Here is a 13,441-nt window from a genome sequence, read left to right on the forward strand (position 1 = left end):
GGGAGCTGTGGCTATACCAGGGCCTGAGGAGTTGGCCAAGCAGAGGCCCGGGTATAACTGGATTAAGGCCGCCCTCTACAAGAAGGGGGTGAAGTTTGGGGTTCTGTAACCCGCTTGCTTGTGGGTTACACACCAGAAGTAAGAGTTTTACTTTGACTCGCCAAAGGAGGCGATGGACTTTATGAGGAACAATGGACTGGGAGGAGTGTGACTACATTGAACTTTGGAGTGGAGTTTTATGTAAAATGTGGGCACATAGGGTGGGTGGATTGGTGCAGTTTACGACGGGGGTGGGGGGGGGGGGTGTTTTCTTTGTATGGTGGGTCACTGGAGGGAGGGATGGGGTGAAGAGTAGACAGAGGCCCCGGGTTGGGGGGGGGGGGGGGGGTCACCATGTTAACTGGTAGGCCTAGTTAACGGGTGTGAAGTGAGGGATTGCCAGGAGGAGGGAATTGGGGGGGGGATGGGTTGGTTTTTGGTATTGTTATGGGGTGGGCGGAGGGTTGCTGACATGGATGTGATTGGTGTCGCACAGTTCGGTGTGAAGGGATGGCGGCGGACGTCTTGGGATGGGCCTGGAAAATTGCGTGACGTGAGTTGGGAGGAGCTGGCTAAACAAGGTGGCTGATAGGCAGGGGAGGGGGCCGGGAGTCCTCCAACCATGCTGGTTATTTGGAACATGCAAGGGTTCAGTGGGCCGGTTAAACGGTCGCATGCTTTTGCACACTTGAGGGCTTTGAAAGCAGGCATTGCGTTCTTGCAGTAGACGCACCTAAAATTGGGAGATCAGACGAGGCTGAGTAAGGGAAGGGTGGGTCAGGTGCTGCACTCAGGGTTGGATATGAAGATGAGGGGGGGTGGCGGTACTGGTCAATAAGAAAGTGGTTTTCGAGGTGGCTAGTATTGTAGTCAACCCGGGGGGTAGGTATGTGATGGTCAGTGGGAAGCTGGAGGGGATGCCAGTGGTCCTGGTGAATGTTTATGCCCCAAATAGGGATGGCGTGGATTTTATGAGGAGGGTGTTGGGGAAGGTACCAGATCTGGACAAGCACCGGCTGATAATGGGAGGGCGATTTTAAAACGGTTCTGGATCCAAAGATGGACCGGTCGTGTCCCAGGTTGTTAAAGGGGTCGGCGGTGGTGAGGGAATTGAGGGGGTTCATGGACCGTATGGGGGTTGGACCAATGGAGGTTTGGGAGGTCAAGGGCAAGGATGTCTCGTACTTTCACATGTGCATCAGCTGGCGTTTGGGTTGGTGTCCACACGGAAGGTGGTAGGGTGATTCCAAGGGGCCAGAGGGACAGTGTACGAGTATGGGGAAAGTGGAGTAGGATGTAGGCCCATCAGCTGGGGAAGCAGGCAGTGGCAAGGTGATTGGAAGGGTGAGGGATGAGAGGGGCAAGTGGTGTCAAACCCAGAAGGGGGTGAATAATAATAATAATGTTTATTGTCACAAGTAGGCTTACATTGCAATCAAGTTACTGTGAAAAGCCCCTAGTCGCCACACTCCGGTGGCTGTTTGGGTACGCAGAGGAAGAATTGAGAATGTCCAAATTATCTGACAGCACGTCTTTCGGGACTAGTGGATTGGGTATTTGAGGCCTTCTGCAGGAGGCTGTATGAGTCGCAGCCTGTGCCTTGGGATGAGGGGATGGGATGGTTCCTGGATGGGTTGGAGTTCCCTAAGGTGGAGGAGGGGAGGGTGCAGGGATTGGGGACCCTGATTGGCTGAGGGAGGTGATGGATGGCAATGGTGCGATGCAGGCAGGGAAGGCCCCGGGGCTGGATGGATTCCCAGCAGAGATTTACAAGAGGTTTGGTGTGGAACATACATAGAACATACAGTGCAGAAGGAGGCCATTCGGCCCATCGAATCTGCACCAACAAACTTAAGCCCTCAGTTCAACCCTATCCTCATAATCCAATAACCCCTCCTCACATTTTTGGATACTAAGGGCAGTTTAGCATGGCCAATCCACCTAACCTGCAAGTCTTTGGACTGTGGGAGGAAACCGGAGCACCCGGAGAAAATCCACACAGACATGGGGAGAACGTGCAGACTCCGCACAGACAGTGACCCAGCAGGGAATCGAACCTGGGACCTTAGCGCTGTGAAGCCACAATGCCACGTGTGCTACCGTGCTGTGGAGTTGGGGCCTCTGCTAGTGAGGATATTATACAATGAGGCAAGGGGTAGTGTGAACCCCCCCCCCCCCCCCCCCACATTGTCGCAGACATCCATTTTGCTGATTTTGAAGACAGAAAAGGACCCGAAGCAGTGTGGGTCATACTGCGTGATATCGCTGCTTCATGTGGATGTGAAGTTGTTAGCAAAGGTGTTAGCGTAGCCGATAGAGGATTTTGTGCCGGGGTGTTAGGGAAGGACTGTACAGAGTTTGTGAAGGGACAGCAGTTGTTGGTGAATGTGCGCAGGCTGCTTAATATTATGATGCCCTCGGAGGGGCAGGAGGTAGAAGTAGTAGTGGTGGTAATGGATGCGGAGAAGGCTTTTGATCGGGTGGAGTGGGTATAACTGTTGGAGGTGCTGGCGTGGTTCGGGTTTGGCCAGGGTTTTGTGGATTGGGTTTTGATGCCATAGAGCGCACTGATGGCTCGTGTTTGGATGAATAGGACAGGTTCGGGGTACTTCTGACTGTAGCGGGGGACAAGGCAGGGGTGCCCACTCTGCCCGTTGCTTGTTGCTTTGGCAATAGAGCCGATGGCAATGGCACTGAGGGCATGAAGGGTTGAAAAGGGCTTGAGCAGGTTCGGCTGAGCACAGAGTCTCGCTGAATGCAGATGCTCTTTTTTTTAATAAACAATTTTATTGAGGTAGTTTTTGGCTTTGTAAACAGTTACAGACATCAATAGAAAGAAAGCAGAAAAGGCAAAAATGTGCAAACATCCACGTACATTCAATACTTCAATCGTAACATACTGCACAAGCCCGCTCGTCTCCCACCGGTACTACCCGCCATTTTATCCCTCATACTCTACTCTACTCTACCGCCCCCCCCCCCCCCCCCCCCCCCCCCCTGCTGACGCTCACTCTCCTGCAAAGAAATCAATAAATGGTTGCCACCTTCGGGCGAACCCCTGTACAGATCCCCTCAAGGCAAACTTAATTTTTTCCATACCTAGGAAACTCGACATGTCCGCAAGCCACAACTCAGTCTTCGGGGGCTTTGAGACCCTCCATGCCAATAGTATTCGTCGCCGGGCTATCAGAGAAGCAAAGGCCAAAACATCGGCGTCTTTCTCCCCCTGGACTCCCGGGTCTTCCGAAACCCCAAAAATTGCCACCCCTGGACCCATCGCCACCCTTGTTTCTAGCACCCGGGACATGACGCCCGCAAATCCCTCCCAGTACCCCCTAAGTTTAGGGCATGCCCAAAACATGTGTACGTGGTTTGCTGGTCCTCCTGCGCACCTAGCGCATTTGTCCTCGATCCCAAAGAATTTGCTCATCCGAGCCACCGTCATGTGGGCCCGGTGAACGACCTTAAATTGAATCAGGCCGAGCCGGGCACATGTTGCGGTCGAATTTACCCTACTCTGGGCCTCTGCCCACAGCCCGTTCTCCATTTCCCGCCTAGCTCCTCCTCCCATTTACGTTTCAGTTCTTCCGTCTGGGACCCTTCCTCCCGAGTGAGCACCTTATAAATATCAGAGACTCTACCCTCCCCTTCTTCCCCCCAGAGACTATTCTGTCTTGGATTCCCATTGGCGGGAGGCGTGGGAAAGATGGGACCTGTCTACGGACAAAGTCCCATAACTGTAGGTACCTAAATTCATTTCCCCTTACCAGACCAAATTTCTCCTCCAAGCTCCTCAAACTCGCCCGCCGCCATGCTCGAAACCCCCCATCCATGCTCCCGGGGACAAACTGATAGTTGTCGCAGATTGGCACCCAAACCAGTGCCCCCATCTCCCCTACATGCCTCCTCCACTGGCCCCATATCCGCAGAGTCAACACCACTACCGGGCTGGTGGAGTACCTGGCCAGCGGTAGCGGTAGAGGAGCCGTGACCAGGGCTGCTAGGCTGGAGCCCCTGCACGAAGCCGCCTCCACCCGCTCCCAGATAGACCCCGTACCCACCATCCGCTTCTTTATCATAGCGATGTTGGCCGCCCAGTAATAATTAATCAGACTCGGCAAAGCCAGCCCTCCCTTGCTGCGGTTCCTCTCCAGCATCGCCTTCTTCACCCGCGGAGACTTTCCCGCCCAGACGAAGCTCATGATCATTCTATTAACTCTTTTGAAGAAGGACTGTGGGACAAAGATCGGGAGGCACTGAAAAACAAACAGAAATCTAGGGAGGATTGTCATCTTTACAGTCTGCACCCTCCGTGCCAGCGACAGCGGGAGTGCATCCCATCTCCGAAACTCTCCCTTCATTTGCTCCACCACCCTGGCCAAATTTAACTTATGCAGCCTGCCCCAGTCTCGTGCCACCTGGATTCCCAAATACCGGAAATTTTCCTCAATCAGCCTAAACAGTAGCCCTCTCAATCTGTTCTCCTGGCCCCTTGCCTGTACCACAAACATTTCACTCTTGGCCGTATTTAATTTGTATCCTGAAAACTGGCCAAACTTCCTCAACATTCCCAGTATACTTCCCATCCCAGCCACTGGGTCCGACACGTACAGGAGCAGGTCGTCTGCATAAAGAGAGACCCTATGTTCTACCCCGCCCCTCACCATCCCCTTCCATCCCTCTGCAGCTCTCAGCGCAATCGCCAGCGGCTCTATGGCCAGCGCAAACAGCAGCGGGGAGAGCGGGCAGCCCTGTCTGGTCCCTTGGTACAGCCTAAAGTACTCCGACACTTCTCTGTTTGTCCTGACGCTGGCCTTTGGGGCCTGATATAATAATTTGATCCAATTCACCAGTCCCTCCCCGAAACCAAACAGTCCGAGCACCTCCTAAAGATAGTCCCACTCCACCCGGTCAAAGGCCTTCTCGGCATCCATCGCCACCACTACCTCCACCTCCCTACCCACCGGGGGCATCATTATCACATTAAGTAATCTTCTCAGGTTGGCCGCCAGCTGCCTACCTTTCACGAACCCAGTTTGGTCCTCCACAATCACCTCCGGTACATAGTCCTCCATTCTAACCGCCAGTACCTTTGCCAGGAGCTTGGCGTCAACATTAATCAGGGAGATTGGCCTGTAGGACCCGCACGCCTCCGGGTCTTTACCCCGCTTCAATATCAGTGATATAGTGGCTTGCGACATTGTCGGCGGCAGGGTCCCTCTGTCCCTTGCCTCATTGAAAACCCTCGCCAAGACCGGGCCCACCAGCTCAGGGAACTTCCTATAGAACTCTACTGGGTATCCATCCGGCCCCGGGGCTTTCCCCGACTGCATAGCCTTAAGGCCCCCCAATACCTCCTCCACTCTAATCAGGGCCCCCAGCTCTTCCACTCGCCCCCCACCTACTGTTGGGAATGTTAACCCGTCCAGAAACCTTTTCATCTCTTCCGGTTCTTCCGGCGGCTCCAAAGTATACAGCTTGCGATAGAAGTCCCGGAATACCTTATTCAATCCTGCCGGGTCCTCCACTTTGCGCCCCTCCCCATCCATCACTCTACTTATTTCCCTGGCCGCCTCCCTCTTCCTGAGTTGCTGCGCTAACAATCTGCTAGCCTTTTCCCCATGCTCGTACACTGCGCCCCTCGCCTTCCTAAGCTGCTCCACGGCCCTACTCGTGGATAGTGCCCCCAGTTCCGCCTGTAGTCTCTGCCTCTCCCTGAGTAAAACCTCCCCCGGGGACTCCGCGTGCTCTTCATCTATCCGACCCATTTTCCTGACTAATCTATCCATCTCTGCCCAGTCTGCCTTGGCTCTGTGGGCCCCAATTGAAATCAGCTCCCCCCGCACTACTGCCTTTAGCGCCTCCCACAGGGTCGCCGCTGAGACCTCTCCCGTGTCATTCACCTGCAAGTAATTTTGCATACACCTCCGAAGCCATCTCACAGATCCCCTCCTCCGACAGCAGTCCCACGTCTAGCCTCCATTGCCGGCGTTGGTAGTTTGCCTCCCCGATCTGCAGGTCTACCAGTGCGGGGCATGGTCTGAGATAGTAATTGCCGAATATTCCGTGTTCTTTACCTCCCCTATACAGTCCCTGCTTAGTACAAAGAAATCGTTCCTAGAATATACTTTATGGACGTGTGAGTAAAACGAGTAGCCCCTTCCTGTCGGCTGTCTGGCTCTCCAGAAGTCCACTGCCCCCATTTGCTCCATAAACCCTTTCAGCTTCCTTGCCATTGTTGGGAGTCTACCCGTTCTGGGACATGACCGATCCAAAGCCGGGTCAAGGACCATGTTTTGCAGACGCTCTTTTGTCATATATTTTGGATCCGGTGAGCAGCACGGTAGCACAGTGGCTAGCAAAGTTGCTTCACAGCTCCAGGGTCCCAGGTTCGATTCCCGACTGGGTCACTGTCTGTGCGGAGTCTGCACGTTCTCCCTGTGTCTGCGTGGGTTTCCCCCAGGTACTCCAGTTTCCTACCACAAGTCCCGAAAGACGTGCAGGTTAGGTGGATTGGCTATGCTAAATTGCCCTTCGTGTCCAAAAAATGTTAAGTGGGGGTTACTGTGTTACGAGGATAGGGTAGATACGTGGGCTTCAGTAGAGTACTCTGTGTAAGGGCCGGTGCAGACTTGAAGGGCTGAATGGCCTCCTTCTGCACTGTCAATTCTACGATTCTATGAAAGGATCATGGAAATCCTGAGAATTTGGCCGGTTCTCAGAGTATAAATTGAACAAGGGGAAGAACAATGTGTTTCCAATTAATGCTAGAGGACAGGAGAGGAGGCTAGGGGAGTTGCTGCTCCGGGTGGTGGGGGTGAGTTTTCCGTAATTAGGAATTCAGGAAGCGTGGAGCTGGGCGCAGTTGCACGAATTGAACTTGGCACAGCTACTGGAGGGAATGAAGAGGTGGGATGTGTTACCGCTGTCACTGGCAGGGCGCATGCAGACAGCTAAAATGACGGCGCTGACCAGGTTCTTGTGCGTGTTTCAGAACCTCCCCACTTTGTTCCCAAGTCCTTTTTTAGGAAGGTGAACGTGATCATTTTGGGGTTTGTGTGGGTTGGGAAGACCTTGTGGGTGAGTAGGGTGTTGGAGAGGGGAGGGAGGTGGTGGCATTGCTGAATTTGATGAACTATTATTGGGCAGTGGAGGAGGGATAGGTGTGGGGGTGGATAGAGGCAGTGTTGTGTAGCAAGACGAGTTTGAGGGCACGGTTGCTGGCACCCCTTCCACTCTCGCCGGTCCGGTATTCCGTGAGGCCAGTTTCAGCATTGCGGCTGTGGAACCAGAGCAGGCAATATTTTGGGTTAGAGGGCATGTCGTTGTGGGTGCCGATACGTGACAATCACAGGCTGGATGCGAGGGGACAGAGTACTTTAGGGACATGCTTGTAGGGAGAAGGTTTGCAGGCCTGGAAGAGTTGGAGGAAATGTATGAGCTGCCTAAACGGAATGGTTTCAGATACCTGCAGGTGAGGGATTTTGTGAGAGGTGCCATCCTTCCTGGGGCTGCTGCCTCCGATGCTGCGAGACACGCTGTGTCGGAGGATGATATTGGGGAGAGGAGAGTTTAAATATATTTATGGGGAGTTGATAGAGACGGAGGGAGCTCTGGTGGAGGAGATCAAGCGCAAATGGGAGGAGGAGTTGGGTGGGGAGATGAAAGCCTGGACCTGCCCTGCGGAGGATGAACACATCCTCGTCGTGTGTGCGGTTACGCCTCAGCCAGCTTACGGTGGTGCAGAGGGCCCACATGATGGTTGCAAGGGCAAGTCAGTTATTTGCAGGGGTGAAGGATGGGTTTGGGATGATAAAAAGGGGGGAGTAATAAATGAGCTGGCCCACATTCTATGATAATCAGCGCATGTTTAGCTCTATTGTTGTTACAAATAAACAATTTATTTGTGTTTCACTTACAAATCTGGTGCCTGATTATCATTGAAGCATTCAAGAGGCAAAGATCTCAGAAACTATATACAAATTAGATATGAACAGACTCTGGGGCCTGTGGGACTGGAATTGGCCACGCACTAGCCCAGGGTGTCGTAACAAGAGTTTTCCCCCCTGATTCCCATTGACTCCAGTCTTACTCAAGCTCCTTGACGCCATATTCAATCAAATGCTGCCTTGATGTCAAGGGCAGTCACCTCATGGAATGCCACTGTACAAATGTCGGTGTTCCTGAAGTAGATTGTACGTTAAGGAAGCCATTTTGTTTTCTGAAGGTTTGTTTTGTTTGGCTGAATATCAATTGATATCTGTTTGAAGCTCTTGAACTTCTGTTCAGACTTTTACTACAAACATAATCAGCTTTATGGACGTTGGATACACAAACCTAGTCAGCTCTATGGACTTCGGATGTCGATTGTCCACTGGCAATTATTCCACTCCTAGTACGGCCTCAACCGGGACCTTGGATTCATGCCTCACTACATTTAACCCTCCACCATCTGGCCTGAGCTGGTGAAGTCCTATCAACTAGGGGGATAGAGTGGGCGTTCAGAGACTATTTCTTTGGGTGGATGTAGCTGTTAGAAGGGGGCATAACTATAAGATTCAGGGTGGGAGATATTGGAGGGATGTCCGAGGTAGGTTCTTTACTCAGAGAGTGGTTAGAGTGTGGAATGGACTGCCTGCTGTGATAGTGGATTCAGACACTTTATAAACTTTCAAGCGGTTATTGGATAGGCACATGGAGCACACCAGAATGACGGAGTGGGATTACTTGATCTTGGTTTCTGACAAAGCTCGGCACAACATCGAGGGCCGAAGGGCCTGTTCTGTGCTGTACTGTTCTATGTTCTATGTATCCTAATATAATTCCTGACCTGTATCCTCAAATCAAAATTGGATGCATTCCGAAAAGTATGGGACTCCTATCTCAAATATAAGCATTTTGCAAGGTCTGACTTACTCCTGCAAGGTTTTCCATAAGCTATGTAACTTTGCCTTTAGCAAACTGTATGCAAAGGTGTGCATCATTATGCATAATTTTGCCACGTTTTCATAGCGTTATCTCCTCCACCCCCCAATCCTCTCGCATGCCCTTTCAATGTATCTTTTTGTATAAATGGAAGCGCCGGCCGTAATGATTACTAACTTTCTGGTGTCCTCCTGTTGTTTTCTGAATGCATAAAGCGTGAAATATGCATGCTATACTGTACCAGTTTTGAGGGTTTGTTGCATTAATTGCAAAAATGGAAAAACTCGAATGAAAAAAAACATTTTGTTCTCCTGGCAATCGACCAACAGATTTTCTTAAGCTAACACAAAACACAAAGCAAATGAACCAGTTATTCATCTAATTACTGCTTATGCAATATTGCTCATCCAAAGTATGTCTCTAATATAAAACAGATATAGCATGTCAGTCATTCATTGAGTGAAACATTTTGAGAGGACTTCAGTGCTATATAAATGTCAGAAATTGTATTTTAATACAGGTTCTGAGCATTAAAACAAACGATAGTATTAAGTTCATGTTTAAAGAGATTTTTTCAAATAAAGTTGCTGAACTTTGTCACTTGGATGTTTAACATGTACATTATTCTATTTTTGTCCGGATTATGACATAGCTGCTGTTGACTTTTGTCTTTAAAGTGTTTTTCTGTCCAGTATTGCGAAATAAAGTCTTCTTGCTGACATTTGTTCTCATCGTTCTCAGGTGGACGACGTCACATGTCGGGTCAGGGTTCACGACCAACTTCCTCTCCTCACCAAACTAACCCTGCGCAGCCACCTCAAGCAAGTAAGTACCTCCAGGGATCGAGAGCGGCCAAAACCAAAAAGGTTTGAAAATTAATGGTTGAAGTTTCAAAAAAAGGACAGAAAGTCACTTGTGACGAGGAATGATGTAATTTTTTTCCAGCACTTTATGTCTCTGCTGCATGCAAATGGTTCTTGGACACTTCAAATAGGTTTTAGAATTCAAGTGGGTAGAAACATTCATTTTCACGTTGTTTAGCCTCTATTACCATGAAGACAGGACCTATTCATTTGCATCAAACCAGCACTATGACCTCAGCATTTCCTTTTCAATGCGGTTAGTGTATGTGAAGTCTATACTAACAACAGATCATGAACTTGCTGAATCATGTACATGCAAACTATTTGCAATGTGACCACTCGGTACCGCCTTCCCAAGAGCAATTAGAGAAAGGCAACAATTTTGGTCGTTGTCAGCGATGATCTCATCCTGTGAATGAATATATTTTAAAAATTCTTGGAAAAATAACATGACCGGGAAAATAAATCAACAATAAAGTTGCGTAGTGTTAGGAAACTGGACCAGATCCCAATATTCGTTAGGATACCAGACAAGAACCTGAAACAATTTTTTTTGAATTTGTAAAACTGAGGAAAGGAGTGATGACTCTGACCAATAGGTATCTTTTATGTAAAAACAACTTTAATTTAAACACAGAATTAACAACACTAATATCAAATAAATAGCTTTACACATCCAATGTGGAGTCAACCAGCTGCTGCCTGTCCCAGAGGGCCCATTTTACAACTTCTTAATTGCAGCTTTAAGCAGACACATAGTCTGGATACCTTAACCTGGGTTTTTTAATAATATTGATGCCACAAATATATACCTTAACCCAGGCTTTTAAAAACCTTATCAAATACCATTTCCTCACATTCATCACAGTACTAACATTCAGTATATTCGTTTTATTTATTTATGGGATGAGGGTGTTGCCGGTTGGGGCAACATTTATTGCCTGTCCCTAGATGCCCTTCAGAATGTGGTGGTGAGTTGCTTTCTTGAATCATTGCAGTTCCTGAGGTATAGGTACATGCTGTTAGAGAGGAAGTTCTAGAATTTTGACTAGCGACAGTGAAGGACGACGATATATTTCCATGTCAGGGTGTTGAGTGACTTAGAACATAGAACATAGAACGATACAGCGCAGTACAGGCCCTTCGGTCCACGATGTTGCACCGACATGGGAAGTCAAAAACTAAAGGCCATCTAACCTACACTATGCCATTATCATCCATATGCTTATCCAATAAACTTTTAAATGCCCTCAATGTTGGCGAGTTCACTACTGTTGCAGGTAGGGCATTCCACGGCCTCACCACTCTTTGCATAAAAAACCCACCTCTGACCTCTGTCCTATATCTATTACCCCTCAATTTAAGGCTATGTCCCCTCGTGCTAGCCACCTCCATCTGCGGGAGAAGGCTCTCACTGTCCACCCTATCTAACCCTCTGATCATTTTGTATGCCTCTATTAAGTCACCTCTTAACCTTCTTCTCTCTAACGAGAACAACCTCAAGTCCATCAGCCTTTCCTCATAAGATTTTCCCTCCATACCAGGCAACATCCTGGTAAATCTCCTCTGCACCCGTTCCAAAGCTTCCACGTCCTTCCTACAATGAGGCGGCCAGAACTGTACGCAATACTCCAAATGCGGCCGTACCAGAGGCTTGTATAGCTGCAACATGACCTCATGGCTCCGGAACTCAATCCCTCTACCAATAAAGGCCAACCCACTATAGGCCTTCTTCACAACCCTATCAACCTGGGTGGAAACTTTCAGGGATCTATGCACATGGACACCGAGATCCCTCTGCTCATCCACACTGCCAAGAATTTTACCATTAGCCAAATATTCCTCATTCCTGTTTTTCTTTCCAAAGTGAATCACCTCACACTTCTCTACATTAAACTCCATTTGCCACCTCTTAGCCCAGCTCTGCAGCTTATCTATGTCCCTCTGTAACCTGCAACATCCTTCCACACTGTCTACAACTCCACCGACTTTAGTGTCGTCTGCAAATTTACTCACCCAACCTTCTGTGCCCTCCTCTAGGTCATTTATAAAAATGACAAACAGCAACGGCCCCAGAACAGATCCTTGTGGTAAGCCAATCGTAACTGAACTCCATTCTGAACATTTCCCATCAACCACCACCCTCTGTCTTCTTTCAACTAGCCAATTTCTGATCCACATCTCTAAATCACCCTCAATCCCCAGCCTCCGTATTTTCTGCAATAGCCGACCGTGAGGAACCTTATCAAACGTTTTACTGAAATCCATATACACCACATCAACTGCTCTACCCTCGTCTACCTGTTCAGTCACCTTCTCAAAGAACTCGATAAGATTTGTGAGGCATGACCTACCCTTCACAAAACCATGCTGACTATCCCTAATCATATTATTCCTATCTAGATAATTATAAATCGTATCTCTTATAATCCTCTCCAAGACTTTACCCACAACAGACGTGAGGCTCACCGGCCTATAGTTACCGGGGTTATCTCTACTCCCCTTCTTGAACAAAGGGACCACATTTGCTACCCTCCAGTCCTCTGGCACTATTCCTGTAGCCAATGATGACATAAAAATTAAAGCTCAAGGCTCAGCAATCTCTTCCCTGGCTTCCCAGAGAATCCTAGGATAAATCCCATCAGGCCCCGGGGACTTATCTATTTTCACCTTGTCCAGAATTGCCAACACTTCTTCCCTACGCACCTCAATGCCATCTATTCTAATAGCCTGGGTCTCAGCATTCTCCTCCACAACATTATCTTTTTCCTGAGTGAATACTGACGAAAAGTATTCATTTAGTATCTCGCTTATCTCCTCAGCCTCCACACACAACTTCCCACCACTGTCCTTGACTGGCCCTACTCTTACCCTAGTCATTCTTTTATTCCTGACATACCTATAGAAAGCTTTTGGGTTTTCCTTGATCCTACCTGCCAAAGACTTCTCATGTCCCCTCCTTGCTCGTCTTAGCTCTCTCTTTAGATCCTTCCTCGCTTCCTTGTAACTATCAAGCGCCCCAACTGAAACTTCACGCCTCATCTTCACATAGGCCTCCTTCTTCCTCTTAACAAGAGATTCCACTTCTTGGTAAACCACGGTTCCCTCGCTCTACCCCTTCCTCCCTGCCTGACTGGTACGTACTTATCAAGAACACGCAATAGCTGTTCCTTGAACAAGCTCCACATATCCAGTGTGCCCAACCCTTGCAGCCTACTTCTCCAACCTACACATCCTAAGTCATGTCTAATGGCATCATAATTGCCCTTCCCCCAGCTATAACTCTTGCCCTGCGGGGTATACTTATCCCTTTCCATCACTAACGTAAAGGTCACCGAATTGTGGTCACTGTTTCCAAAGTGCTCACCTACCTCCAGATCTAACACCTGGCCTGGTTCATTACCCAAAACCAAATCCAATGTGGCCTCGCCTCTTGTTGACCTGTCAACATATTGTGTCAGGAAACCCTCCTGCACACATTGTACAAAGAACGACCCATCTAATGTACTCGAACTATATCTTTTCCAGTCAATATTTGGAAAGTTAAAGTCTCCCATACCAACTACCCTGTTACTTTCGCTCTTTTCCAGAATCATCTTTGGATGGCGAAGATG

The 13,441-nt window shown here is 49.1% G+C and overlaps 1 protein-coding gene across 8 annotated transcripts in view; it reads left to right on the forward strand.

Annotated features, from left to right (window-relative positions):
* rph3ab (rabphilin 3A homolog (mouse), b) overlaps positions 1-13,441 on the forward strand; it is a 388,420-nt gene that overhangs the window by 314,618 nt on the left and 60,361 nt on the right. For all 8 annotated transcript variants that reach the window (XM_038820309.1, XM_038820380.1, XM_038820230.1 and 5 more), the window contains one exon: positions 9,706-9,789. In XM_038820309.1, coding sequence (XP_038676237.1) covers positions 9,706-9,789 — 84 coding nt within the window. The remainder of the gene's footprint in view (positions 1-9,705; positions 9,790-13,441) is intronic.

This window comes from Scyliorhinus canicula, chromosome 1 (genome assembly GCF_902713615.1).
Source record: "Scyliorhinus canicula chromosome 1, sScyCan1.1, whole genome shotgun sequence".
In the NCBI taxonomy this organism is placed as follows: domain Eukaryota; kingdom Metazoa; phylum Chordata; class Chondrichthyes; order Carcharhiniformes; family Scyliorhinidae; genus Scyliorhinus; species Scyliorhinus canicula.